General features: G+C 50.5%; 1 protein-coding gene across 3 annotated transcripts in view; it reads left to right on the top strand.

Moving 5' to 3' along the window:
- Positions 1 to 25,362, top strand: part of SCN10A (sodium voltage-gated channel alpha subunit 10) — an 80,735-nt gene that overhangs the window by 40,294 nt on the left and 15,079 nt on the right. For 2 of the 3 annotated variants that reach the window (XM_059662930.1, XM_059662928.1), the window contains 8 exons: positions 664 to 902; positions 2,571 to 2,744; positions 11,260 to 11,619; positions 13,151 to 13,600; positions 14,905 to 15,045; positions 16,543 to 16,666; positions 17,926 to 18,080; positions 20,921 to 21,094. In XM_059662930.1, the coding sequence (XP_059518913.1) occupies positions 664 to 902; positions 2,571 to 2,744; positions 11,260 to 11,619; positions 13,151 to 13,600; positions 14,905 to 15,045; positions 16,543 to 16,666; positions 17,926 to 18,080; positions 20,921 to 21,094 (1,817 nt within the window). The remainder of the gene's footprint in view (positions 1 to 663; positions 903 to 2,570; positions 2,745 to 11,259; positions 11,620 to 13,150; positions 13,601 to 14,904; positions 15,046 to 16,542; positions 16,667 to 17,925; positions 18,081 to 20,920; positions 21,095 to 25,362) is intronic. The other variant, XM_059662929.1, reaches the window with a different exon arrangement.

The following is a 25,362-nucleotide window of genomic DNA, read 5'->3' as shown; positions in this document are numbered from 1 at the left end:
GGGCAGTCATGTACTTTTTGCATCCAGGTTCAGCTGGTCAGGTGCGGAATAGCCTTTGCATTGGGTTTATTCAGAGTTGGGGTTCTGCCAGATAAGTACAATGAAGGGGGAGAGGGGCAAGGGAACTGCAGGTGTCTGCAAAGGACTCAGTAGAGGGAAGGACATGAACTCTAATTTAGGTAAGTTGAGAAGTAAAGACATGACATAGGTGATGAGCAGTTAAAAAGTGTAGGCTGCATGGTTTGGAGGACTAGATGGGGAGAGGATGGACTGGGGTTGCTGGACTGAAGGAACTTCAAAAACTAGGAAACACTAATCGGAGAAAGGGAGGCTGAAGTGGAGATTGAAGGTAGTGGTTATTCGTAATGACAAGGTCTAGAGCAGTGGTCAGCAAACTGCGGCTCGCGAGCCACATGAGGGAGGCTCTTTGGCCCCTTGAGTGTGGCTCTTCCACAAAATACCAACTTCTGCGCATGGGCCATGAAGTTTCAATCACACTGAATGTGCACGCCTGCATGTGGTATTTTGTGGAAGAGCCAAACTCAAGGGGCCAAAGAGCTGCATGTGGCTCGCGAGCCGCAGTTTACTGACCACGGGTCTAGGGGATGGGGGTCTGAAGTGACTCCTGGCTGACAGTTGTCATTGACTACACCTGTGATGCAGAACTGGAGGAATCTGAACGGAGGTGCCCACCCTGCCTGACCAGCTTGGCTCGAAAGTATCTGATCTGGGAGTGCTGCCCCACGTGGCTGAAGTTCAAGACACTTCTGTTTAGGATTGTGACGGACCCCTTTGCGGAGCTCACCATCACCTTGTGCATCGTGGTGAACACAGTCTTCATGTCCATGGAGCACCACAACATGAGCCACACCTTCGAAACCATGTTCCAGATAGGCAACATTGTGAGTGCCTGGCAGCCACCACCATGCCACCGTGGCCGGGGAGGTCTGGGTGGGGTGGCCGCATGCCCTCATTGATTGGAGCGTTGGTCTAGCTAGCTAGCTGAAGGCAGAGGAGCAGTGCAGGAGATGTGTGGACGCTGAGTTCAGGAAGTCAAGTCCAGAGGACCAGGCTGAGCTGGTGGGAATTGCTTGGGGATGAAGAGCACAGGGAAGTGGACCAGGAAAGCCCTGACCACTTGAATTCTCCCGGTTTCAGATGCCTCTACCTTGAAATAAGTGTAAAGGCCACTTTCCGGTGTAAAGATATGGACATTCCCGTTTCCTTCCAGAAAAGGAGAAATGGGAAGAGAAGAGAGAGCTTATTTTTAAGAAGTCCGCGTAGACCATAGAGGGCTTTATGGAAGAGACTTCTGAGTCCACACCCCCATTTTTACAGTTGGAGAGGTTGAGGTGAGAGAGAGAGAGAGAGAGAGAGAGAGAGAGAGAGAGAGAGAGAGAGAGAGGCCTCCACCACTGTGACAGAGCAGAGCGCCTGTTTTTTTGAAATGAAAGAAAGGCAGGCATTCGGGGCGCCTACAGGTGCTTTATAAGTATTAGCTCAGAGTCACGACCTTCTGAGATTATCATCACCCTCACGGCCCAGAAGGGAGCACTGAGACTCAGAGAGGTTATGAATCCCGCCCCAGGTGACACAGCTGGGAAAGGGGAGTGAGGCTTGTCCAGGTTTCTCTAGGGCACAGGACCTTAACCCATCCCCCCGCACCCCACACTGACTTGCCTACAGAGCGCACCCCACAGATGCCCTTTGAACAACACAGTTGCAGTCTGTGCCATTAGCCAAGTCCCTGACACTCTCAACCCATTCCTTCTCATAAAAGCAGTGCAACCCTCTGTTGCCCAGGCTGGTGACAGGCATCGATGAGATCCACTGACAGCAAACCCCTGCCCCTGGTCTCTGCTTTCTTCTTCCCTGTCTCCCTTCCCTGCTGGTTGTTGTGTGGCCTGGGCCTGGGTCTGGCCTCTTTCGAGGTCAGAATTCTGTCCTAAGACACTCAGAGTGGGAAAGAACTTGAAACAGTATATTATTTTTCCTCTTGCCAATAGCTATTATTTATTAGCGAATGACTGTCTGCCAGGACCTTTGTTGAGGCCTGCACTGGCATTATCTCACGTTGATGTTCACTGTACACACGAGGAGCTTGGGGTACGGAGAGGACGCGTGACTTGCCCCAGCTTACACAAGCTCGGAAATGGCCGAGCTGGGATTTTTATCTGGGTCTGCGTCGCCCCATCATCCACGCCTTAAACTACTGAACCAGATTGACTGCTCGTTTACATAATTATGTCATAACGATTATCCTCATGATTACCCACTTATTCCCCCTCTTCACCCTGCAGATGGATACACTCAAGTGTGGGTTCCAATGCGTATGCCCTGAGCTCTGGTCCAGAGAGTTCTCTCTGCTGCCACATCCAGCCCCAATCCTCCAGGAGCCTGCAGATAATATAGTCGCTGAACACAAACAAGGGAAAGGGGTTTGCTAGTTTACAAAAAAAAAAAAAAAAAAACACAACAAAAAAACAAAGACACCTCGCTGCTGCCCTATTCATCTTTGCCCGCTGCCCCCAGGGACCCTGGCTGAGATGGCTCCTCATTTCCCTCCGCAGGTCTTCACCGTGTTTTTTACGGTTGAGATGCTCTTCAAAATCATTGCCTTTGACCCCTACTATTACTTCCAGAAGAGGTGGAACATTTTCGACTGCATCATTGTCACCGTGAGCCTGATAGAGGTGGTCACGTCCAAGAAGGGAGGCATGGCGGTGCTGCGGTCCTTCCGCCTGGTAAGGGCCCCTCTTGGGGACTCGGGAAACTTCCCCACATCCGGGGAGGCTCACCCCCGGGAACAGACCCTGTCCCTTGCTCCCTCTTCCCTTCCTGTCCCTGGGGGAAGCAGGCAGGACATGACTCCTGGAAGCTGGAGAGGAGACTTGGTGCTTTTCACTTATTCACAGTGGGGGCGTGCCTTCTCCTGTCCGGACCTGGGTCCCCTCATCTGCAGCAGGCGGGTACTTCCCAGCACCCTCCTGTTCTCTTGTCAAGTAACAGTAACGAGGATACTCACAGCAGCTATTGCTTCTTGGGCACTGATGATATGGGCGCAGCGCTAATCCTTTCCCATAACATTCCTCATTTCAGATTTACAGAGAGTTGCTTTTTTATTTTATTTATTTTTAATTTTTTATTGATTTCAGAAAGGAAGGAAGAGGGAGAGAGAGAAACATCAATGATGAGAATCATTGATTGGCTGCCTCCTGCAACCCGGGCATGTGCCCTTGACCGGAATCAAACCCGGGACCCTTCAATACACAGGCCCATGCTCTATGGGCTGAGCCAAACCTGCTAAGACGAGAGTTGCTTCTGATATCCTCATGGATAGCTGAGGGTAACTGAGATGCAGAGCAGTTAAACAACCACCCAAAGTCTCCCAGCTGCCGAGGGGTGAGGGGGCGAGGGGGTGAGCAGCAGACCTGCATTTCAAAGCCAGGTTGCTTGACCCCAGAGTCCCCGCTCTTCCCGCCTCACGGAGGTCATCCTCTGACTCCCTAGTGCCCCAATCACAGCCCCCACGTGTCACCTCGAAAACTGCCACCTACTAGCCTCATGGCCTGACTCTTCTCCAAACTCAGCTCCAGTGCACCCTCTACAGGAGCAGTTCTTCCATTCAAGTAGCTGGTGCCCCGTTGCCCACAGCCACCCACTCTTGTAAGAGCCACATCTGTCAGGTTTGTCAGATTGCCAGGAAAGTCAGGGGTCACTGGGATGTCCCAGTTTCCAAGGCCATCTGGAGGAAGCGCGGTGCCTCACTGACCCCCGTTCTCAGTATTCTCGCAGTGCCCACTGGCCGCCTAGTGTCCAGCTCCGGAGAGATGACAGAAGGAAGGGGACAGAGCTCAGAAGTGTCACTAAGTCCATTTCCAGGCCAGAAAGTCTGCTTAGGGCCCCATCAGGGAACCCAGCCAAACAGCACTGAGCTCCTGGACTTGGGGTCCCTGCATTGGGGTGGCAAATGCAAATGCCCATAGGAACCAGGCAGGCAGTGAAATAAATTGGCCAACGAAGAGCTTTTGGCAGCGGGCACTTGTCCCATAAAACAGGCAGGGGCCACTCAGTCCGATCTAGGCCGACCAGCACAGAGCCCGGCTCCAGGGAGGACACGGAAATCGGGGGACTCGCCCATTGTTGTCAGAGTTTCTAATTTTTTATGAGAAAACAGAAATCCAGATTTTATGTGAAAATGTTTCATATTGGCTAGTAATTCAAAATTTTTAAAAACTTGTTGACAGTGTTACAGATGCCCTCCTCTCCTCTTCCCCTCCTCTGCCCCCTTCCACCCAAACACTCCACAGGCCAAATGAAGCATGTCCTGGACACACGTGTGCCCTGGACCACAGGGGATGCCATCTGCCTGAGACGATGGTGCCTTCGGCAGCCTGCGGAGGAGAAAGGCAGAGCGGGCCTCAGGGCCCTTTAGCCATCACCTGGGAATGTGAGGGGATCCGAATTAAATCACAGTTTTCACCAAAAGGCAGATTTTTCTAAGTATCTAGAAAATGATGATAAGAGGCAGGCGCCTAAGCTCTAAATGAAATATCTCTTTAAATTTCCTTTTCTGGTTTTTATGTTTTTTACTAGCATTTTGCTATTTAATATCCTTGTATCCAGAAATCTCTCATGAATCCTAACAATTTATCTATATAATCTTTTAAATGTATTAACACAATCATATCATGCAAATAATGAGTTTTGTCTCTTCTTTTCTAAGCCTTATACCATTGGGGTTTTTATGAAACATTTTTAATGTTGACACAATTGCACGTGTCCCCCTTTCCCCGGCCCTTTGCCCGCCCACCCCACCAGCCCCTTCCTTCACCAAACTATTGTCCGTGTCCATGGACTTTGCATCTCTGTTCTTGTGGAGTCCCTTCTCCTTCTTTATCCAGCCACCCCCAGCCCCCTCCCCCTCGGGCATAAGCCGGTCTGTCCCGTGTATCCATGCTTCTGGCTCCATTTTGTTCGTCAGTTCATTTTGTTCATTAGATTCTACATTATCGTGCTGATTAGGACATCCGGCACACTGTTGGAACGGAGTGTTCACAGCAGACATCCTTGCTGTTCTCCTGCTCTCAGAGAGAATGCTTTCAATATTTCACCAAGCCTGATATTTGGGACAATTTTTAAAGATTAAAAAAATCATTTTAGGAAAGTTTTTTTGTTAGAAATATTTGTTGTGGACCTGGTCGGGTGGCTCAGTTGGCTGGAGCATCGTCCTGTGCACCAAAAGGCTGTGGGTTCCATCCCCAGTCAGGGTGCATGTGGGAGGCAACCAATCAATGTTTCTCTCACATTGATGTCTCTCTCTCTCTCTCTCTCTCTCTCTCTCTCTCTCTCTCTCTCTCTCTCTCTCTTTCTCTTTTCCTTTCTCTCTTTCTTCTCTCCCCCTTCCCTCTCTCTCTAAAAAAAGTCAATAAAGACATATCCTCAGTTGAGGAATAAAAAGTATACATACTACATATATTTTTATTATGAATAGATGTTTAATTTTATCAAACAGTTGTTCTGCATGCACTAAAATAATCACAAGACTTTCTCCTTTAATCTATTCGAGAAGTAAGTTATATTAATTGATTTTCTAACGTGAAATCAACTTTGCATTCCTGGGATAAACCCAACCTGATCATGATATAATCTTGATACATTGGAAGGTTCAGCCTGCTAAGAGTTTGCTCACAATGTTTGCATCCGTATTAATGAGTAATATTTGTCCTCTACTTTCCTTGGCTTGCATTGTCCTTGGCCAGGCTTTAGTATGCTAACTGCCAGGTTATGCTCATCTTCATGAAAAATATTCCTCTTCTTCGACACCCAAACTTTGGGTAAGATTGGAATTATTTGCTCCTGGTGGGTTTCGTAAAATTCTCTAATGAAGGCATTTGGAGGTCAAGATTTTTCATTAATGATTTACTTTTCTTAATGGCTGTGGAACTAGTCAGGTTTTCTATTTCTCAAAGTAGTTTTGGTAAGTTGTATTTTTCTAAAATTTTCCTTCTTATTTAAATTTTAAGTGTATTGACATAAAGTTGTGCGTGCTGTGCTGTTATCTTTTTTTCTTTTCTTTTCTTTTTTTTTTTTTTAACCACAATTTACTAGTAGGTATGTGCCGTGACCGCGAATTTAACCCACAGCCTTCTTGGTGTATGGCACGACACTCTAACCCGCTGAGCCACCCAGTCAGCTGCTATGCTGTTATCTCTTAAGGGCCTACAACATCTGTACTTATGTTACCTTTTTCTTTTAAAAATAATGATTTGTGCTTTCTCTCATCTTTTTTCTTTATTTTACTTTTTTAGTCTTACCAAAAAAAATCGTCAATTTAATCAATCCTTTCAAAGAACAAACTGTTAGCTTGTGGATCCTCTGTACTTCATTGATGTTTTATGTGTCAATTAACCCAGCATCTTATCTTAATTACATTCTCCGTTCTGCATAATTCATCCTTTCCTAACTTCTTAAGATGGAATTGTCAACCAATTTTTCCCCACTATATTCATTTAAGACTTCAATTTCCTTCTAAGAACCACCTTGATGTGTAGAATTCCCTTATTATTTGGTTCTAAATATTTTCTCATTTTTAATTTGATTTATTCTTTGACTCGGGTTAATTAGATGCATGGTTCTCAATTTCAAGACATATGTGGTATTTCCAGTTATCTGTATGCCATTGCGTTCTGGCTTCATTGTGTTATAGTCCGAGAACATGTATTGTATGATGTTAGTGCTTTGAAATATATTGATAATTTCCTTTTGGCTCAATATATTGAAAATGTTCCTTATGTTCTTGAAAAGAATGTGCCTCCTGCTGTTGCAGGGAGCAATATACTGCATAATCCACTCAGTACAGGAAGTTCATGGCATGGTCCAAATATCCTATATCCCTGCTTGGTCTAGTAATTATGAGAGAATGGTGTATAAAAATATTTCCCACCATGATTATGGTGAGGTCTCTTTCTCCTTCTGGTGTTATCCTGAGGTTGTGTCATTAAATGTATACAAATTTGAAGCTGTTATATCTTCCCAGTAAAGTGAAATTTACCACTCAGAATTGACCTTCTTTGTCCCTAAAATGCTTTTTGCCTTAAAAATCTCCTTCCTTGATGTTAATTCAAGAATGGGTTTATTTTTTGTTTTGGTTTTTTTTGTGTGTGGGTTTTTCTTTTTTTGGTTTAGAATTTGCCTCATATATCTTTATGCATTCTTTCTCTTCTAATCCTTGTGTATCATGAAGGTTTTTTATATGTCTCTTGTAGATAGCATAGTCAGATTTTAAATTCTTATCCAGTTCTGACAATCCAATCTTTGTCTTTGAACCAAAGCAAGTAGTCCACTCATTCTGTGAGCACCCCTAGATCTGGATATGTGTCTGTCCTTACATTTGGGGTTTTCCATTTGCTTTGGTGCTCAAGTACACTTGTGTTCTCTCTCTCTCTCTCTGCCCCCACCCTTCTCGATTTCTTTTAGGTTGTTTGTTTTTCTTTATTCCTTTTTCCCTTTTATTGGTTTTGAAACAGAAGACTCTGTTTTTATTCTTTGAGTGGTTTACCTTAGTAATTCCAGCATGAGCAGTTAGCTTAAACAAAGTGAAAGTTAGCTAAAATCTTTACTTTCCTCCAAGACAAATTTTCATTTGTTACCCCTTCCCAACTTACAATTCTGTTAAGTAGTTTAGTTTTATTTTGTTTCTTTAAATCTGTGACTTCGCCCAGCTGGCATGGCTCAGTGGTTGAGCATCGACCTATGAACCTGGAGGTCGCAGTTCAATTCCCCGTCAGGGCACATGCAAGGGGTTGCTGGCTCCATCCCCAGTGTGGGGTGGGCAGGAAGGAGCCGATCAATGATTCTCTCTCATCATTGATGTTTCTCTCTCTCTCTCCCTCTCCCTTCCTCTCTGAAATCAATAAAAATATATTTTTAATAAAATTTTTTTTTAAAATCTATGACTGAATCAACAGTAAATAATTCTCGTGTTGTACAAACAGTCCCCGAACTCAGTGTCTCCACCCAATAAGGGGTATTTCTCTCTCCTGTCATAGTATGATGCAAGCCAGGCCTGTACAGCCTTCAGAGCTTGCCTACAGCTTGCGGGAAATGGGAGGCCGAGGCTCATTTTACCTTTTAAACAGACAAAGGCTTTGCAGTCAGGGGCCATGGTTTCCTTTGCAATTCACTTCCTTTAAAACTTAGACGGCCAGCCTCAGGCCGCTCTGCGTGCAACATGCCCGCGTGCTTTCTTTGACAGAGTTCTCAGCGCGGCTTTATTTCTTTGCTTTCTGGTCCCCATGCCTTTCTCTCTCAACTCAGTGGTGGCCACACCATTAGTAAAATCTTTGCTAAGAGTGGCTTCGTTTCGTTAAAAAAAACCTAACTGGTCTTCAACACTGAAAGACTTAACCCCATGGCTTATCGATTGGAATATGAAGCAGTGTACTTTTCCCCCTAAACAGAAAATTTTAGATTAGTTATGGGATTAACTAGAGAGGTTAATTGGATATGAAAGAATACTCAGCAACTATTAAAAGCAATAGTTTATAAATTTTCCATGATAATATGAAGCAATTCTTTTGTGGTAATGCTAAGCTGGGCAAAGGCTACAGAGAGCAACTGGATGGGGGTGGAGGTGGAGGTGGAGGTGAAGGTCAAGGGGAACATGGACACAGGTGGGGCTGCTTTCCTGCACCACTCATTCTAGTGTCAGCAGGAGCCAGCCAGGTGGTTTGGGGAAGTGGGGGCGCATGCATTACAGCCCAGCATCAGACGCTCTGTAAGTGAGTGTTGACTGACTGGCTAACAGTAGTGGTCCCCAAGCCCAGACATCTCTAGAACAGCAAATGGAGGGACCCTGTTTTCCTGTCCTTTACAAAGACAACGAAAGGATTAATAGAGGATGACTCCATTTATACCCTATAATGAGAATTATACACAACGTGCTCGCAGTTTAATATAAGCTTAATTATGGACAACAAACTGCTATCTTAGGGGATCCTAATACAGTTGACCCTTGGACAACATGGGTTTGAACTGTGTGGGTCCACTTACACGAGGTTTCCTCCCCCCGCCCCCGCCAATAAATACTGTAAATGTATTTAATCTTAAGATTTTCTTAATGTCATTTTCTTTTCTGTAGCTGACTGTATTGTAAGAACACAGTATATAATACATACAACATAAAATATGTGTTCATTGACTGTTTATGTTGTGGGTAAGGCTTCTGGTCAACAGTAGGCTATTAATAATTTAGTTTTGGAGGAGTCAAAAGCTATACATGGATTTTTGACTGCATGGGAGACCTGCATCCCAACCCCCATGTTGTTTGAGGGTCAACTGTATTAGAATCCAACTATATTAATATCTAAACTCTCCATCCCAACCCCACCCCAGCTAATTAAGGAACCAGGTGGGATTAAGACAAGAGCCAATGCCTGGCCTTTTTGCCCAGGTGCCAGTGAACTTGCCCCTGTGTCCCTCATTGTCCCAAGTCAGGCCCCTCAGACTCTGTGGTGTGGTGGGTGGCTGTCACCCTGTGGCAGGGCCCTACTCCAACCTCTGATTTTGCTCTTGTCCAGAGTTTACTGTGAGAATGGAAACTTATCAATCGTGTTGCTAAGGAAAGTTTGCATTTTCCCAATACCCTCCACTAAAGGGCTCCGTCTAGTGACAAACACTCAGTTTTGATCAGGGTTTGTCAGCCGCCTCTATGCCCAGTCCACAGAATTGTTGTTTCAAGCTCTGCTTCCAGTATGAGGAGAATGATATCCTGATTAGGTCTAAGGTACAGCGCTTCCTGTGTAAGAGGGTTAACCCTCCTCCCCTGGGATGCACTCACTGCTGTGTGGGTGATAAAACTTGCTGTCCTGCTCTGTCATCCTAGCACCCGATCCAGAGCCTGGCTCTTGGTAGGTGCTCCATAAACACCCCATGACAGCTGAGCCCAGATATTTCTTTCTAACAAACTAGAGAACCACACAAATGTATTTTTTAAGTGTGTATACATCTTTATGCATGGTGCTTTTGCTCTCTTGTGGAATTTAGCACATTTGGGTGTACAATGAAGACTTTGCGGGGGGGGGGGCGGTCTTTGCCTTGTCTTTTTTTTTTTTTAAATATATTTTATTGATTTTTCACAGAGAGGAAGGGAGAGAGATAGAGAGAGTTAGAAACATCAATGAGAGAGAAACATCGATCAGCTGCCTCTTGCACATCCCCCACCGGGGATGTGCCTGCAACCCAGGCACATGCCCTTGACCGGAATCGAACCCGGGACCTCCCAGTCCGCAGGCTGACGCTCCATCCACTGAGCCAAACCGGTTTCAGCTGCCTTGTCTTTTTAAAAAATATCTTTTTATTGATTTCCAAGAGGAAGGGAGAGGGAAAGAGAAATAGAAACATCAATGACGAGAGAGAATCATTGATCAGCTGACTCCTGCATGCCCACCAATGGAAATAGAGCCTGAACCTGGGCATGTGCCTTAATTGGGAATCGAGCCATGACCTCCTGGTTCATAGGTCGACGTTCAACCACTGAGCCATGCCAGCCAAGCTCTTTGACTTGTCTTTGTTAACTAAACCATTCGTTCCATGAGGGCAGGAGCCTATCTCTACACACCTCTCAGGCTGGCACAGTGCCATGTATACAAGTGGTTGGCATTCAATAAGGTGGGCAGTTTGGTTGATCTATTCAATGAACACATGGGTCATTTATTGCTGGGTCTGGGATATCATAGATACTTGCTATTTCAGTATCTATGATATCACAGATACACACATCCATGGCCTCAAGATAAGAAATGCCCTAAGAAATAGCCAATACTTCTCAAATGCAATGGGCCATGCCCTTTGTGCGGGAGGCCAGCCTCCCTTCAGGTCAAAACTGGACCGTTCTCACTTATTTGTGAGTTCCATCAGCCTATACTCCACCCCCATTGAATAGGCCCACACCAGGAGGCCAGTGGCTACAGAATAGAGTACGTACGGCAAGACCACCACCCCAGTATAAGCCCCCTGACTTTGCCACAGTCAGTGAAGCACCTTGAATATGCAGGGACCACAGAGGACTGATAATATTGTTGAGTAGCTCATGACATAGGAAGCAAGTTCTGCAAGGGCACCTTCCTGGGAGCGCCCCGTCTTTATGGAATGAGCTGCCTTGTGATTTTCCTAGGCCTTTGGTGCCTGGCCAAGACTTGAGATGAAAGGTGATGAGAACAGCCTCCAGGACCTGACACCGTCTCTGTTTCTCTGCAGCTGCGGGTCCTCAAGCTGGCCAAGTCCTGGCCCACCTTAAACACCCTCATCAAGATCATCGGGAACTCAGTGGGGGCTTTGGGGAACCTCACCATGATCCTGGCCATCATTGTCTTTATCTTCGCTCTGGTGGGCAAGCAGCTCCTCGGGGATTGCTACCGGGACTACCGGCACAAGATCTCTGCGCCCGACGAGGACTGGCCTCGCTGGCACATGTACGACTTCTTCCACTCCTTCCTCATCATCTTCCGGATACTCTGCGGGGAGTGGATTGAGAACATGTGGGCCTGCATGGAGGTCGGCCAGAAGTCCATCTGCCTCATCCTGTTCTTGACGGTGATGGTGCTGGGGAACCTGGTGGTGAGTGCGGAGCCCCCCGGGGGCACTGTCTCTGGGCAACAGTGGAAACTTCCGGGTTGTCCTGAAAAGCTTGGACGTTGCACATTTTTTATGCCCACAGAGTCCCTCCCGGATTGAAGGCCTTCAGACTTTGCAGAGTCATTTATAAGTCACATTGTAAGAGCTGTCCCTTGGGGGGCAGCCTGACTTGTGGGAATGAGCACACGTGGCAGCAAAGGAAGGACCTGGCTTAGAATCCCAGCTCCACTGCTGGTAGTGATGGCCGACCCAGCGCCAGAGACAGTATCCCCGAGCTCTCATTTCCTTAAAATCAAGAATACAGTGCTTGCTCGTGGGCTTACTGGGAGAATTAAATTACAGGAGATGACATATGCAAATTGCCGCTGCAGTGTCTGGGCTATGGCAGGAACTCAATAAGGGATAGCTGTTAGTCGTTAAAGGAAAAATTTCCTTCCCCGCTCCTGGGAGTTTCAGAAAATATTTTTCTCCAGGGGAGTAACGCCGGCTGGTTTCTCCAAGCTACGAAGGGCCTGGCTAAGAGCAGGGAGCAAGCGCAATGGGACAAGATGAATCAGGAAAGCTGCACCATGGGCAGCGTCCCGCCCACCGTGGCAATGACACAGCCCACTCCCAGGCTTGAGGGGAGCCTCTCTGGAGACGTCCTGACAATCGGCCCCAGCACCCCTTCTCTGCCCCAGCCTGGCTCCTCGCCCTCAGCTTGTCTCCAGCCACGCTGGTTCTGGGCCCCCTTGGTCTCCCAGCACCAACTGGCTGGAGCGGGGAGGTGAACTTCCAGAGGCCCCTTACTTGTTGCCCTGGAAGTCAACCAGCTGAGGTTCTTTGCCCGTAAGAGTTTTACAGACAGAGAACGCTAAACCAAGAAGAGGGATGAAAGAGCAAATCCAGGCTCTTCCGAGTCTTTCCCACCCAGGTTCCTGAGGCAGAGATGCCTGCCGGCCACATTCCCAGTGCGGGGCTGGCTGAAACCCCTTTCTCGTAGGCTGAGCTCACCGTCCCTGCAGAGCCCCAGGCCCTAGCCCTCAGGCAGGAGGTTTGCCTCTCTGAGCACTTTTACACCCATCCCTCCGTCTTTTCCTCTTCACAGCCAGTCTGAGAGGTTCAGAATCCCCACTCCCTGCTTACAGGTGAGGCGTGAGGTTGGAAGCAATGAGATGTGTCCAGGATTCCAGAGTGAGGACTAGGACCCAAGGCTTTGGCAGGTGGTCCCAGGGAGGCCCACACCTGCTCCTCCCTGCTGTCCCTGGACGTCCCTTCGCTCAGCAGGGGCGACCCTCCTCTGTGGTGGAGAACAGGCTTCCAAGGCTTATGTACACGGGGCGGGTCACTTATGACATCCCCAAGGCTCTCCTCGGTTGCTCTCAGACGGTCCGTTCCCCCAAGAGGGAAAGCATCCCGGGATGCAGGGAGAGGCCCGGGTGCGGCTATCCTGCCATGTCGCTGCGGCCAGGTGGGCCATGGAGGGGCTCAGGTCGTTGGCTGAGCAGTCTTTCCTTCCACTCCTTCCCTTCAGGTGCTCAACCTGTTTATCGCCCTGCTGCTGAACTCCTTCAGCGCCGACAACCTCACGGCCCCAGAGGAGGATGGGGAGATGAACAACCTGCAGGTGGCCCTGGCCCGGGTCCAGGCGTTTGGCCATCGCACCATGAAGACTGTTCGCAGCTTCTTCCACAGGCCCTGCCTGTTCTCGCGGACCAAGGCAGAGCCCCAGCTGGTGGTGAAGATCCCGCTCTCCAGCTCCAAAGTCAAGAACCACATCGCTGCCGATGCGGCCCTGGGGAGCCCTGGAGGGCTCCCGGCTCCCAGAGACCCCGGGGACAGCCACGGTGACTTCATCACCAATCCTAACGTATGGGTCTCTGTGCCCATTGCCGAGGGTGAATCTGACCTGGATGACTTGGAGGAAGAGGAGGAGGAGGAGGATGCTGGGAGCTCCCAGCAGGAAGTGATCCCACATGTGCAGGTGAGAGTTCTCCCACTAGACGGCCATGGGAAGCAAGGAGAAGTCTCAGGGAGGGAGCGACAGGGGCAGAAGGGAAATGATGATACAGAGATTTACCAACATCAGGGCTGGCACCGCCTGGTAGAGCTCCAGGCTAGCCAGGCAGAGGCGCCCTTGACATAGGAAGTGCAAGCCATGCCATGCTTCCTGAAGGAGGTGGCATTTGAGCACCTGGAAGAAAGGGTCAGGATTCCCAGGGCAAGCAGGGAGCAGGGGCCCCCTTGAGCCCCAGGCCACTTGGAGGTGCTTGGGGCTGTCTTTCACACACGGCCCTGTTTGCTCCGCCAAACCCAGGCTCTGTGCGTGAGAGGCTAATGAGATTCCTCTAAGAACTGCTGTCCACGAGCAGGCTCCTCTAACCTTCAGCAGAAGCCTACGGAGTCCTGGTCATTATGGGACTCATTTACCCAACAAGGGATGTTACAGGGAAATGTCACTTGTTCCTTTTGGCACCAAGGAATTTCAGCCTTTGGGTAATATATTTTTAAATACTTGGCACAGTTCCCTACTGTGTACCCACCCTCATTAACCTCTTCCCCATGACTGGGGGCATGCACTTCTGCACAATATGGGAAGGCAGGGATCCCTGTGGGGCCCAGGACACGCAGGGCTGCTGGCCATCCCACTAAATGGCCTGACACAGCTGCGCTTTGAGTCTGTGGCTCTTCCATTGCCTTCTGCCCCGCAGCTGTCACTTCTCTGTGTTCCAGCAGCTGATATCAGCTGCCATATTTTACATGCCTTTGTCTGGGTAACAGCCAAGGGCAGGGCGTCACCACCCCCACAGTAAAGGACATGAACTCTGGGGCGTCTATCTCCACTCAAAGGCATTTTTAGTTACTTTGGGGTCCTTGGGTGGCTCCCGCTAGCCACATTCACTACCACTCGGACCTTTGGACAATTGGCAATGGTCATGGCTAACATCGACTGAGCCAAGCACTTTGTTCGAAGTGTTTTACAAGCATGAACATATTGAAGTCATCAACATAACTGAATGAAGTAGACCTTGCCTTCTCAATTTTGCAGATGGGAAAAATGACGATCAGAGAGGTTAAGTACCTTGCCTAAGGTCACAAGGCTTGTAAGTAATGAAGCCACGAGTTACACAGATCTATCAGGCTATCGAGTCTCCCCGCTCACATCACACGAGTGGACGGGTGCGTGGATGAGTAGGGTGTAGTTCCATAGACACAAGCTCTCTCCTGATTTAGAAGTGGTCAGCGGAGGGTGGGCCCGAGTACCGAGCTGGGATCCCCTCTCACGAGCAGGAGCAGCTGCAGCAAGTCGGGAGCTATGAGGACCATCCGGCACCCAGGAGCCCAGGCTCTGGAACGTCCTCTGAGGACCTGGCTCCATACCTGGGCAGGAAGTGGAAAGACCAGGCGGCCGTTCAGGCCCCTGCCGAGGTAGGTAGAGAGCTTCCTGGAGAGGTGGGGTCTTCCAGGCTGCACTCAACCTCCCAACCTCAGGCCACATCTGGCAATTGTTAAAGTCCCTCCCAGCCCCTCGGCCACTCGGCATGACATTAGGAGGGAGAGTGAGGCTGGGGGGCTGGGAGCCTCCCGGTCTCCACTGTGATGCTGGATGGTAACCTTGGCAGGAATCTTTAGAAACTTAAATGAGATGCTGCTTGTCAAGTGTTTGGCTCTTCCCTGAAGTGGAAAAAGTGCCCAGAAAATGACAACCAAAAAGAAAGGAAACCGAAGACAGTGCACAGAGAGAGTTGGGTGAAGCCGGCCAATGAAAGTCAGGGTTGCCCGGGGGAGACAGCCGCCCCCTGCCCCCCCCCCCCGTGGCTTCCCACCCCCGCGTTCCTTTGTCCACACCTTTTTCTCTCACCAAAAACATCCTGGCGCTCTGGAGTGGCTGTCAGTGCTGAACACTCGACTGACAGCCATATGCACACTGAGCAGGAGGAGGACTCGGGGGTTAGGAATGTCTTAGAGGAGGTAACAATGAACTTGGTGGTTTCACTACAAATCTCTGAAGAAGACGAGCTATAGGGAAAGAGGTGTCTGTAGAGGGTTAGCGTCTTTCATACATTGGATTAAAAATCAGGAATTTAACTTGACCCCTAGCTGCTAAGGGCAGACGCTGTGACAGGCACTGAACTAGGCAAAGATAAGGAAGATATATCATTCATCCCCAAAGTTATCAAGCCCTTCAGCCCGAGGAATGCCAGCTACTGGCTGTGGGCCCCTGGGCAAGGCTGACCACAGCAGCGGAAGATAAGAGGGTGGGCTGACACGGGACCTGGGAGCCCCGGATGAACACAGCCTCTTGGGTCCAGCTGGGCGAGGGTTGCACCTTCTACACGGAAATCAGATTTCCTCCCGAGCCTGCTAAGGACTCCCTGGCTGCTTTTCTCTGTCCATGTTTTCGGTGCACAACTGCTGGGTGTTAGTTTTGTTTTTGTTTTGCCCGTGACCCTGGCCAGGCAGGGAGGGGCCTGACAGTGACAGATGGGAACACACCCCACCATTTGGGTCCATTAGCCAAGCTATCAGGTTTACTAATAGGCCAGCAGCGTCAGCTCCTAATTGAATTCATCTGGAGACATTACAGGGCCGGAGCTGCCGGGAGGGCTGCAGGGCCCCTGCGGCATTGCTCCGTGGTTAAATATTCAAGCCCAGTGAATGCACAGTCTTTATGGGTGTAATTATGGTGTCTCGGGCCATCGCCAGCACTCCATCAGGGTCTGGAGGGGGAAAGCCTCGCATCACTCAGAGAGCATCACTGGTCTGGGCCTCAGCTGGCCAGGCAGCAGGCATGGGAGGGACCCCCCTCCCACCCCAACGGGTCCAGCCCTGCAACTCCGAGCTCGCAGCAGGTCGGGCCTGCAGTGCAGGTTCCCCGGCAACCTCAGAGAGCTGGACTCACTGCCCTGGGCCTGTGTCCTGCAGGGAGCGAGCGACAGGAGCTCCTCCGAGGGCAGCACGGTGGACTGTCCGGATCCCGAGGAGATCCTTCGGAAGATCCCCGAGCTGGCCGATGACCTGGAAGAACCGGACGACTGCTTCACGGAAGGTAACTGACGTGAATTAGGGCCCGAATCCAGTTCAACACTCATCCGGCACCTGTGTGTCCAAGGCCCTGGCCTGGGGTCCACAGGAGACAGGGCCCCCTGGCTGCCTCACTCCCAGGCTCGAGGGACCAGCCTCAGACACAAGTCCTGGGGGCGCGATGTGCGTCTCATGCCACGTTGGACATAGCCCATGGGTGCTGTGGCCTCCCCGGCACCCCTGAAAACCCCTCAGTTATAAACTTACCCTCTTGAGGTTGCCAGGGGAAAAGGAGTCACTACCACAACCGCTCTTGATTCGGGACATAAAGGACAGAGGAGGGGCGGGACGTGCTGTTGCCTTCAGTCTTCCGTGTCACCTCTGAAGACAGAAACTGCACCTTACTCTTCATACACTGTATTAAAAATCGGGAATTTAACTTGACCCCTAGCCACTAAGGGCAGACACTGTGGCATTCATTGCTCTAGACATCTTCAGTTCCCTCAGTGTCTAGAGCAACGAGGCACATTATGTTCTCAGTAGATACTTGTGCAATAAATGAATAAAGCATACCATGAAATTGTGGCCTCAAGAATAAAATTAAAATTTTTCATAAAGAAAACACTTCTAGTTTCCAGTTCCACGTGACCCTGGGCTGGGCTGGACCCAAGCCCCATCCCAGCCACGTGGTGGCCCCCAGTTCAGCACAGGCTCAGGGCACGGCCCCTCAGACACCACCAGGCCCAGGCCGCATGATTTGTCAGGCCTCTGGGGACAGGCAAGCATGAGCACAGGGAGCATCTACAAGAAGGAAGAGGGTCATCCCAGCCAGTGTGGCTCAGTGGTTGAGCGTTGACCTAAGAACCAGGAGGACACAGTTCAATTCCTGGTCAGGGCACATGCCTGGGTTTCGGGCTGAATCCCCATTAGGAGGCACGCAGGATGCAGCCAATCGATGATTCTCTCTCACCATTGAGGTTTCTATCTCTCTCCTTCTCCCTATCTGAAATCCATAAAAAGATATTTTTAAAAAGATAAAAAGAAGGAAGACGGTTGGGAGGAGATGAGAGTGGGCCAGACCGATGGTGGAGAGGAGCCCCTGAGGGCAGGATAGAGAGACTGCCTGGGAGGGACCCCGCTTCTCGCATATCCCAGGAAAGAATTCTTTTCCAAAGGGATGGCAGGTGGATGTCCCAGCAGAGCGGTCTCCCTGCAGGGCTGGAGCAAAAATGCTCCCCCTTTCCCAGTGGGCGGTCACTCACCTTCAGGCACCTCTCCCCACAGGCTGCCTCCGCCGCTGCCCCTGGTGCAAAGTGAACACGGCCAAGTTCCCATGGGCCGTGGGCTGGCAGGTGCGCAAGACCTGCTTCCGCATCGTGGAGCACAGCTGGTTTGAGAGCTTCATCGTCTTCATGATCCTGCTCAGCAGCGGGTCTCTGGTAAGGGGAGAGGCCTGGAGCTGCATGGGTGGGTTCCCTTGACTCCCGGGATGCAGGTCCCCAACCTGTGGCTGGAGGGAGAGCTGCAGCCCAGCACGTGGGCTCCTCCCAGCAGCAGGGCATGGTGGGTGCTAGAGGCGCCCACCTGGCCTGCTAAACCCGGCTGCGGGCATTTCAAGCAGCGAGTGTGTGCATCCCACTGTACAGGTGGGGAAACTGACCTTCGAAGGGCTTAAGGGACTCGTCCAAGGTTACCCAGCTTGTCAGTTACAAAGCCCAACAGCCCTCATATGATCCCGAGGCCCCTGACGCGCCAGCCACCTTCTGACCCCCAAACATACCGGCCTTCTCTGAAGGCCCAGGACAAAGAGGGTGGTCTTTCCTCGTCTTATCAAGCCGCTTGTAAATATTGCCGTTACGTGTTCAAAGCTCACGGCCACTCATTACAACAGCACTTCTCAGAATGTGGTCACCTGGGGAGCTTGTCTGAAAGCAGCTCCTGATTCCAGAGATCCGGGCTGGAGCCTGGGACCCTGCATTCCCAGCAAGCTGCCCGGAGAGGCCGAATAGCTGTGCCTTGCAGGAAAAGAGAGTCTCAGTTAGGGGACACTTCCTAAGCCCCTACTCAATGCCAACCGCTGTGCCAGGCTAGAAGGGCTCACAGTCTTTGAATACAGATGCACACGTGTAAGTTCGTCTGGAGCCAAGATGAAGGAGAGTCTCAGTTAGGGGTCACTTCCTAAGCCCCTTGCCGAATTCCAGGCTTTGTGGGACAAGGAAGGATGCGTCTCTGTCTGGTGGCTCCGTGTCGCTTCACAGTCTCCACTCATCTTCCCAGTGGACCAAAGCAGAGGCCAGCACAGGCGGGCACGCTTCGTCCCCAGTTGTCTGCATTGTATGGGCGAGGAGTCACGGCTCAAGGACCTGGAGGGATCAAAGGGAGGCCTAGAACCCACTCTCCTGGCTCCAACCTGGAAACAATCTACTGACTGGGCACCCACTTAAATGCCAGGTTCCCACACTGCTCAGGGTACAGGTCAGCCTCGGGGAGGAGCAAAGGCAGCTGAGAAGGCCTCATCTGAGAGGTGGGGGTGGCACAGGACGGAGGTAGCAGAGGGCTCCCCGGAGCAGGGCTGGCCCCCAGGGTGGAAGGTAGAGCGGGCATAGCAGCACCAGCAGGGCGGAGACTGTCCACCTGGAACAGCAGTCTCCGTCCAGGGCTGGGTGCAGAGGCCGCATTGCAGGGTAAGAGGAGGCTGGAGGTGCTCTCCCCACACTGACCCTGCCCTCCGTCCTGCCCTCCCTGCTGGAAATAATAACCACATTTGCTGCTGACTGGGGGCTTTCCTCATTACCTCGTTGGCTCATGCCTTCCTCATGGGCCTTCTCTCCTCCACTCTCCCTTGCTCCCTCCCTCTCTCTTCTCCCCACGTTCCAGCTGCCCCACTTCCCTCGTCCCCCATCCCCCATCACAGCAGGGAGCTGGGATCCTGCCTCAACAGCTCTCCACTCACCTCCGTCTCCTTCCCCAAGGGACTCCATAGGCTGGCACCAAATTTAGTCTTCCTTATGCTTTTACTTTGAGTACTTTTGGGAAAAAAAAAAAAAAAAACCAGCATGAGTTTTCATCTGACAAAGTGCAAAAACAAAACAACAAAAAAAAATCCCACCACTTGGAAATGATGGGAAAATGCAAAGAAAAGAAATCACCCATTCTCCTGCCACTCAGAGAGAATCTCACGTCCCTTCGTCCTTGTGCATGTACCACATACACATTCCAAACTGAAACCGCAGTTATTCACTCTGTCACCTCTCAGGCAGTGTCCCAGCCCACAGGCCCCTCCTGGCTCATGCAATGGTGGCTCGGAGGGGCCGCCTGGGAGAGGAGCCCAGAGAACAGGGAAAGGAGCTAGGAAAAGACACAGGTTTCCAGGAAGTCCAGTCTCAGCCCGGCCCCACGGGAGCTCTGAAGCATAGAGGGCGCCACAGAGCTGTCCCACCTGGAAGCCTTTTAAACCCACAGTCAGTCGCTGGCTTTGGGCTGCCTCCCGAGGCGGCAGGTGACCTCCAAAGGTGGACGCCCGCTTCCTTCAGCCCAGGGCCATCCTCCGCGAGGGGCATTCAGGAGCTGGCAGCTGCCAACATTCACAGCCGGTGGGGCATGGGCGCTCTGTCCCCTTCCACAGGATCTGGGCGGGGCACCAGGACATTTCGTGTCCTCAGGGTAAGTTCCTGAAGGCAGACTTGCTAGGTTTCTGCAGCCTTTGAGACAGGTCACCAAACTGACCTTCCAAAAGAGGGAACTGGCTTTCCCTCCCCTCTGGCCATGCAGGAGAGTGGCTGGCCCCAGCCCCACAGCCACACGAACCCGGGGCTCCCCGCCCCCTTCCTTTCTAGCCTTACCGATCTAGAAAAAGAAAACCCGTGTCTTCGTTTACATTTCCTTGGTTCCCGGGGAGCTCGGGCATCGTTCCAGAGGTTCACGGGCGATTCTTACTTTCATTTCTGTGAGCATGCGGAACATCCTTTAATGCTCTTATTCTTAAACCAGGTCACAGTAAGCATCCCTTTGGTTCACTTCTAAACTCCAGTTTGAGAAGGTCTCCTTCTCGCTTGCATTCAGCTCCCCTGCAAAGTCTGAGCGCGACCACATGGGCCCGTTGGCTGAGGAAGGCCTGGTTTGTATGGCACAGAGAAAACAAAACAGTACAGGCCAGCTGGTTACCAGAACCCTGGCGGGGTGGGGGGGAGCAGGGCCTGGTGGGGTCCTGCCCCATCACCGGGCCCCAGCGCTGGGAGTCCAGCCCAGGCAGCCTGCCATTCTGTGCCCTTCCTGCCAGGCCTTTGAAGACTACTACCTTGACCAGAAGCCCACGGTGAAGGCCTTGCTGGACTACACCGATCGGGTGTTCACGTTTATCTTTGTGTTCGAGATGCTGCTCAAGTGGGTGGCCTACGGCTTCAAAAAGTACTTCACCAACGCCTGGTGCTGGCTTGACTTCCTCATCGTGAACGTGAGTAGCTCAGGGGGCACACGCGGGGCGTAGGGGCCGCACCTCTGATTGATGGCTGCTGTTGCCCAAGAAAGCTCGGAGGCCTGGCCCTCAAGGGCGGCGCCAAAGCAAAGTCTTGAGCACATAGCGAGGGGTCCGAGCATAGCCCTGTCACCTGCCAGTGGTAAGATCCGGGCAGTGCGTGATTTTCTCACCACGATGAGCCTCAGGAGAGTCCTCAGTTCCTGGCCTCCACCCAGCAAGACCCCTTACTCTCCTCTGTGTCTACATTTAAAACAAGATGGCACACGAGGCCCCCCAAGGCCCTATGACCTTGCACCCATGGACAGGGCTCTGGCCTTAGGGAGCTGAGGCCTGCTCAGCACAGACAATCTGCCCTCCTGCCGGCTTGGTCCTCAGCCCTGGCTGCACTCTAGAATCACCTGGGTGGCTCTTAACACTACAATGAGCATTGCTTGGCTGGTTTGGCTCAGTGGATAGAGCATCGGCTTATGGTCTGAAAGGTCCCGTGTTCAATCCCCGTCAAGGGCATATGCCCAGGTTGTGGGCTTGATCCCCAGTAGGGGGTGTTCAGGAGGCAGCCCACCAATGTTTCTCTCTCATCATTGATGTTTCTATCTCTCTCTCCCCCCCCCTTCCTCTCTCTCTAAAAATCAATCAAAATATTTTTTAAAAAATACAGTGAACAAACACTGCTATTCCCAAAGACGCATATCTCTCTGGTTCTGGGGTACAGGGTTAGGAGGGGTCCAGGCATCAGTCTTTTGTAAAACTGCTGGACATATCCAATGTGCAGCCAGGATTGAGAACCCCTGAGCTAACACCGCTGGCTTCTCCTGGGGGCACTGACGGGAGGAGAGGGTCCCTGTGGAGAGGTGATGAGCTGGAGCTCGTATGTCAGACTCACACTAACCTGTGGCCACTGACCCTAAAAGCTAGGAGCGATCTCTCCCTTATCTTAACCATTACAATCTTCTATCTCTGTCCAGGCCTTTGCCCTCTTGGCTTTGCCAGGTGGCTGCCTGTGTCATTTGTTCAGGGTGCACAGCTGAGGGTCCCTGTGGGCCGGGGGAGACACGTGTTGTGTTTGTCTCTGCCTCCCCCACTTCAGCAGCCTCCAGCACCACGGTCTGCACATCAGAGGTGTCGGGAAATGTGTCTGTATTTGATATTTGCCTCCTGAAGCTGGATGGGGTCCAGCACAGAACATTCTGTCCGCCTCCTGTGTTGGCAGGTCCTCCTCAGCAGGTCTGAGCACTCGAGTCTCTTCTTTCCTGATACCAATGTGCCAGCAGCATCAGGCCACTGTACCACAGCGATTAGCTAGCTGTGGGGCCTGAGATCGGAGTCACACTATTCATAGATGAATGAAAAATGTTTTCTTCTGGCTACCCACTCATGTCAGGGGCACCAGCTTCAGACTTGAAGGCTTTAAATGTGATCATCTGACCATCCATCCTTTCTTCCATACAGCCCTCCTTCCATCTATCCAACCATTCACCCTTCCGTTTTCTTCCTTCCAAATGTCCATTCATCTTCTTCTATTTATCGTCTCCATCAGTTTTCTCCCTCTACTCGTTCATTCTCAAAATTCCTTTCTTCTTCCCTTCTGCCCATCCATTCATCCTAACCTTCCTTCCAGCCATCTGTCCACTGGTTCTTAATCCCTTTGTCTTCTTATCTTTTGATCCATCCCTCTGTCTAACTATTCAATCACCTAACCTTCTTTTCACTCACTCATGCACCGTCCGATCCAGCACCCTACTACCCACCCATTCTTCCATCTTTCTATTCTTCCTTTAACCAACCCATCTATCCTTTTTTTCTTCTATCCATTTGTTCATTTATCCCTTTTTCACCCATCCATTCATCCATCCACTACCCCGTATTTTTTCCTTTCTTTCTTCGATTCTTCCTTTCAACTATCTATAATATCCATCCATCAACTTTCCATCCAGCTGTTTTTGCTTCTTTCTTTCCTTCCTTCCTTCCATCCCAACATGCCTCTGTCTTTTCTTCAATTCATCAAATGTTTATTTATAACTACTGATTATAGGATTGACTTATGAAGAGCCCTGAGAGAGATAAAGCCAATAAATTAAAACTCCGTATCTCCAGGAGTTTACACTTCAGTATTCCAGTGGATTAGACACACAGGGAGAAATAAACATAGTAGAAGGGGGTATGTGGTGAGCACCGTTGGAAGTAATTAGCATATTAGGTACACAGGGACAGAAGCCTGCTTCCACCCAGTGGGGTTTGTGGTTAGGAAGCCTTCATAAAGAAATGGCATTAGGTATAGGGGTTAAAATGAGCAGGAGCCCTAGCTGGTTTTCTCAGTGGTTAGAGCATCAGTCTATGGTCATAGGTTTGATTCCAGTCAAGGGCATGTATCTCGGTTGCAGGATCAACCCCCAGCCCTGGTGCGGGAGGCAACGGATCAATGTGTCTCTCTCACATCGATGTTTCTTTCTCTCTGCCTCTCCCCCTCCCTTCCGCTCTCTCTAAAAATCAATGGAAAAAAATATCCTGAGGTGAGGATTAACAACAAAAATGAGCAGGAGCATGGAGGTGCAAAGAGGACTGGGGGCGGGGGGGCGGGTAGGGTGGAGGGCGGCAATCTTAGTTAAAAGATGACCCTGAGCAGAGGAGCAGACACAGGTATACTTAGGGAACAATTTGATTTGGGTGGAATATATGGGTGAAATATGAGTGGAAAAGTAGGCTGTGGCTGTGTCATTGGGCTAAAGAGTGTGGAGCTCACCCTCAGGGTGCTTATCCTAAGTACCGGTGAAGGTTGGGAGTAAAGGAGAAACATGTTCATAGTCAGATTTGCAGTGGAGAAAGGATGGGATGGGTGCACTCCAGGAGCCTAGAGGCCAGCTGGGAGGCTAAGTGCCCTGAGTGGGGGGAGCTGAGCTGGGTTTGGGTGAAAAGGCTTTGATGGCGAGGCCCCAGCCCCTGGTTGTCCCAGCTGCAGATTCGCACAAGAGCCAGGCTTTCTAGGGTGCTGAGCAAAAGACTGAATAGGGTCCCGAATAGAGCTGGCCTCAAACCTCCCTGCTCTGCCAGCCATGCAGTTGGGTGCCACCTGCTGGTGTCTGGAGCCTTGCACGGGTGAAAGGAGGGGTGGGTCCTTTCATTCCAGTTCTTTATCCTGGTGGGATATGCCACCCGTTCCAAGAATAGGCATCTTTTGAGGCTCTAGCACCCAAATATAAATCCCTCCCCTTCTGAAGTTCCGGCGTACATCCCCACCTAACTGCCAGGATGAGCTAAGCCTGAATTCGGCCGGCCAGTCATAGTACAGTAGGATCTCCGAGGATTGGTGCACAGTCTCTAGCAAGATCCTGCATATGGTATCTCCCCGGCACCTTCAGCGTTCCTGGAAGGTGTGACCATTTTTCCATGTCAGTTTGTGTCCTTTGCAATCCTTGGAGAAACTAACAGACCAATAGGGACTCAGTCGTTATGTTTCAGCTGTCTATCAAAGCTGGCTTTCATGGACCCATGCTAGTCACTCTGACCTGTAGGGCCGTGGAGTTCTCTTAATCTGACTGTCATTTCACAAAGGGTGAAAGTGCAACCTAGGCTAACATGACACTGACCCAAAGTAAAAAAAAAAAATTTTTAAAAAATCAAGGGTCAAGCCCTGGCGGGTGTAGATCAGTGGTTGGAGCATCAACCTGAGCACTAAAGGGTGTGGGTTCAATTCCTGGTCAAGGGCATGTACTTGGGTTGCAGGTTCAATCCCTGACTCTGTTGGGGCATGTGTGATAGGCAATCAATCGATATGACTCACCTCTCTCTCTCTTTCTCTCTCCCTCTATTTCTCTCTTCCTCCTCCCTCCCTTCATCCCTTCCACTCTCTCTAAAAAATCAATGGAAAAATATCTTCGGGTGAGGATTAACAACAACAGCAAAGAAATTAGGGGTGGAGAGGGAACTAGACCCTACCCAGACCAGGACACTTTCCACCTTGTTTTACTGAGCAAATACAATTGAGACTAACTTTATATTCCTCAAAATAAACGTTCACATAACCTCATGAAGGACCATCATCTCTCCAAGTCTCTGAAAGTCAATCAACGTTTCAAGGATGTTGGGGACCTGGTTGGTGCCCCTAAAGGGAACGGGAAGGTGGGTTTAATGCACTGGGAACTTGGCCACCTGCCTAGCAGGGTCTGGCCATGAGGGAGACTGGCTTTTCCTTTCCCAGAGCTTCAGATCAGTGATGAGCGAGTCTTTAATACAAGGAAAGGGACTGA

Source organism: Myotis daubentonii, chromosome 14, assembly GCF_963259705.1.
Source record: "Myotis daubentonii chromosome 14, mMyoDau2.1, whole genome shotgun sequence".
NCBI classification, from domain to species: Eukaryota; Metazoa; Chordata; class Mammalia; order Chiroptera; family Vespertilionidae; genus Myotis; species Myotis daubentonii.
Note: the sequence above shows the minus strand (reverse complement) of the source record. Positions and strands in the feature narration are given on the sequence as shown.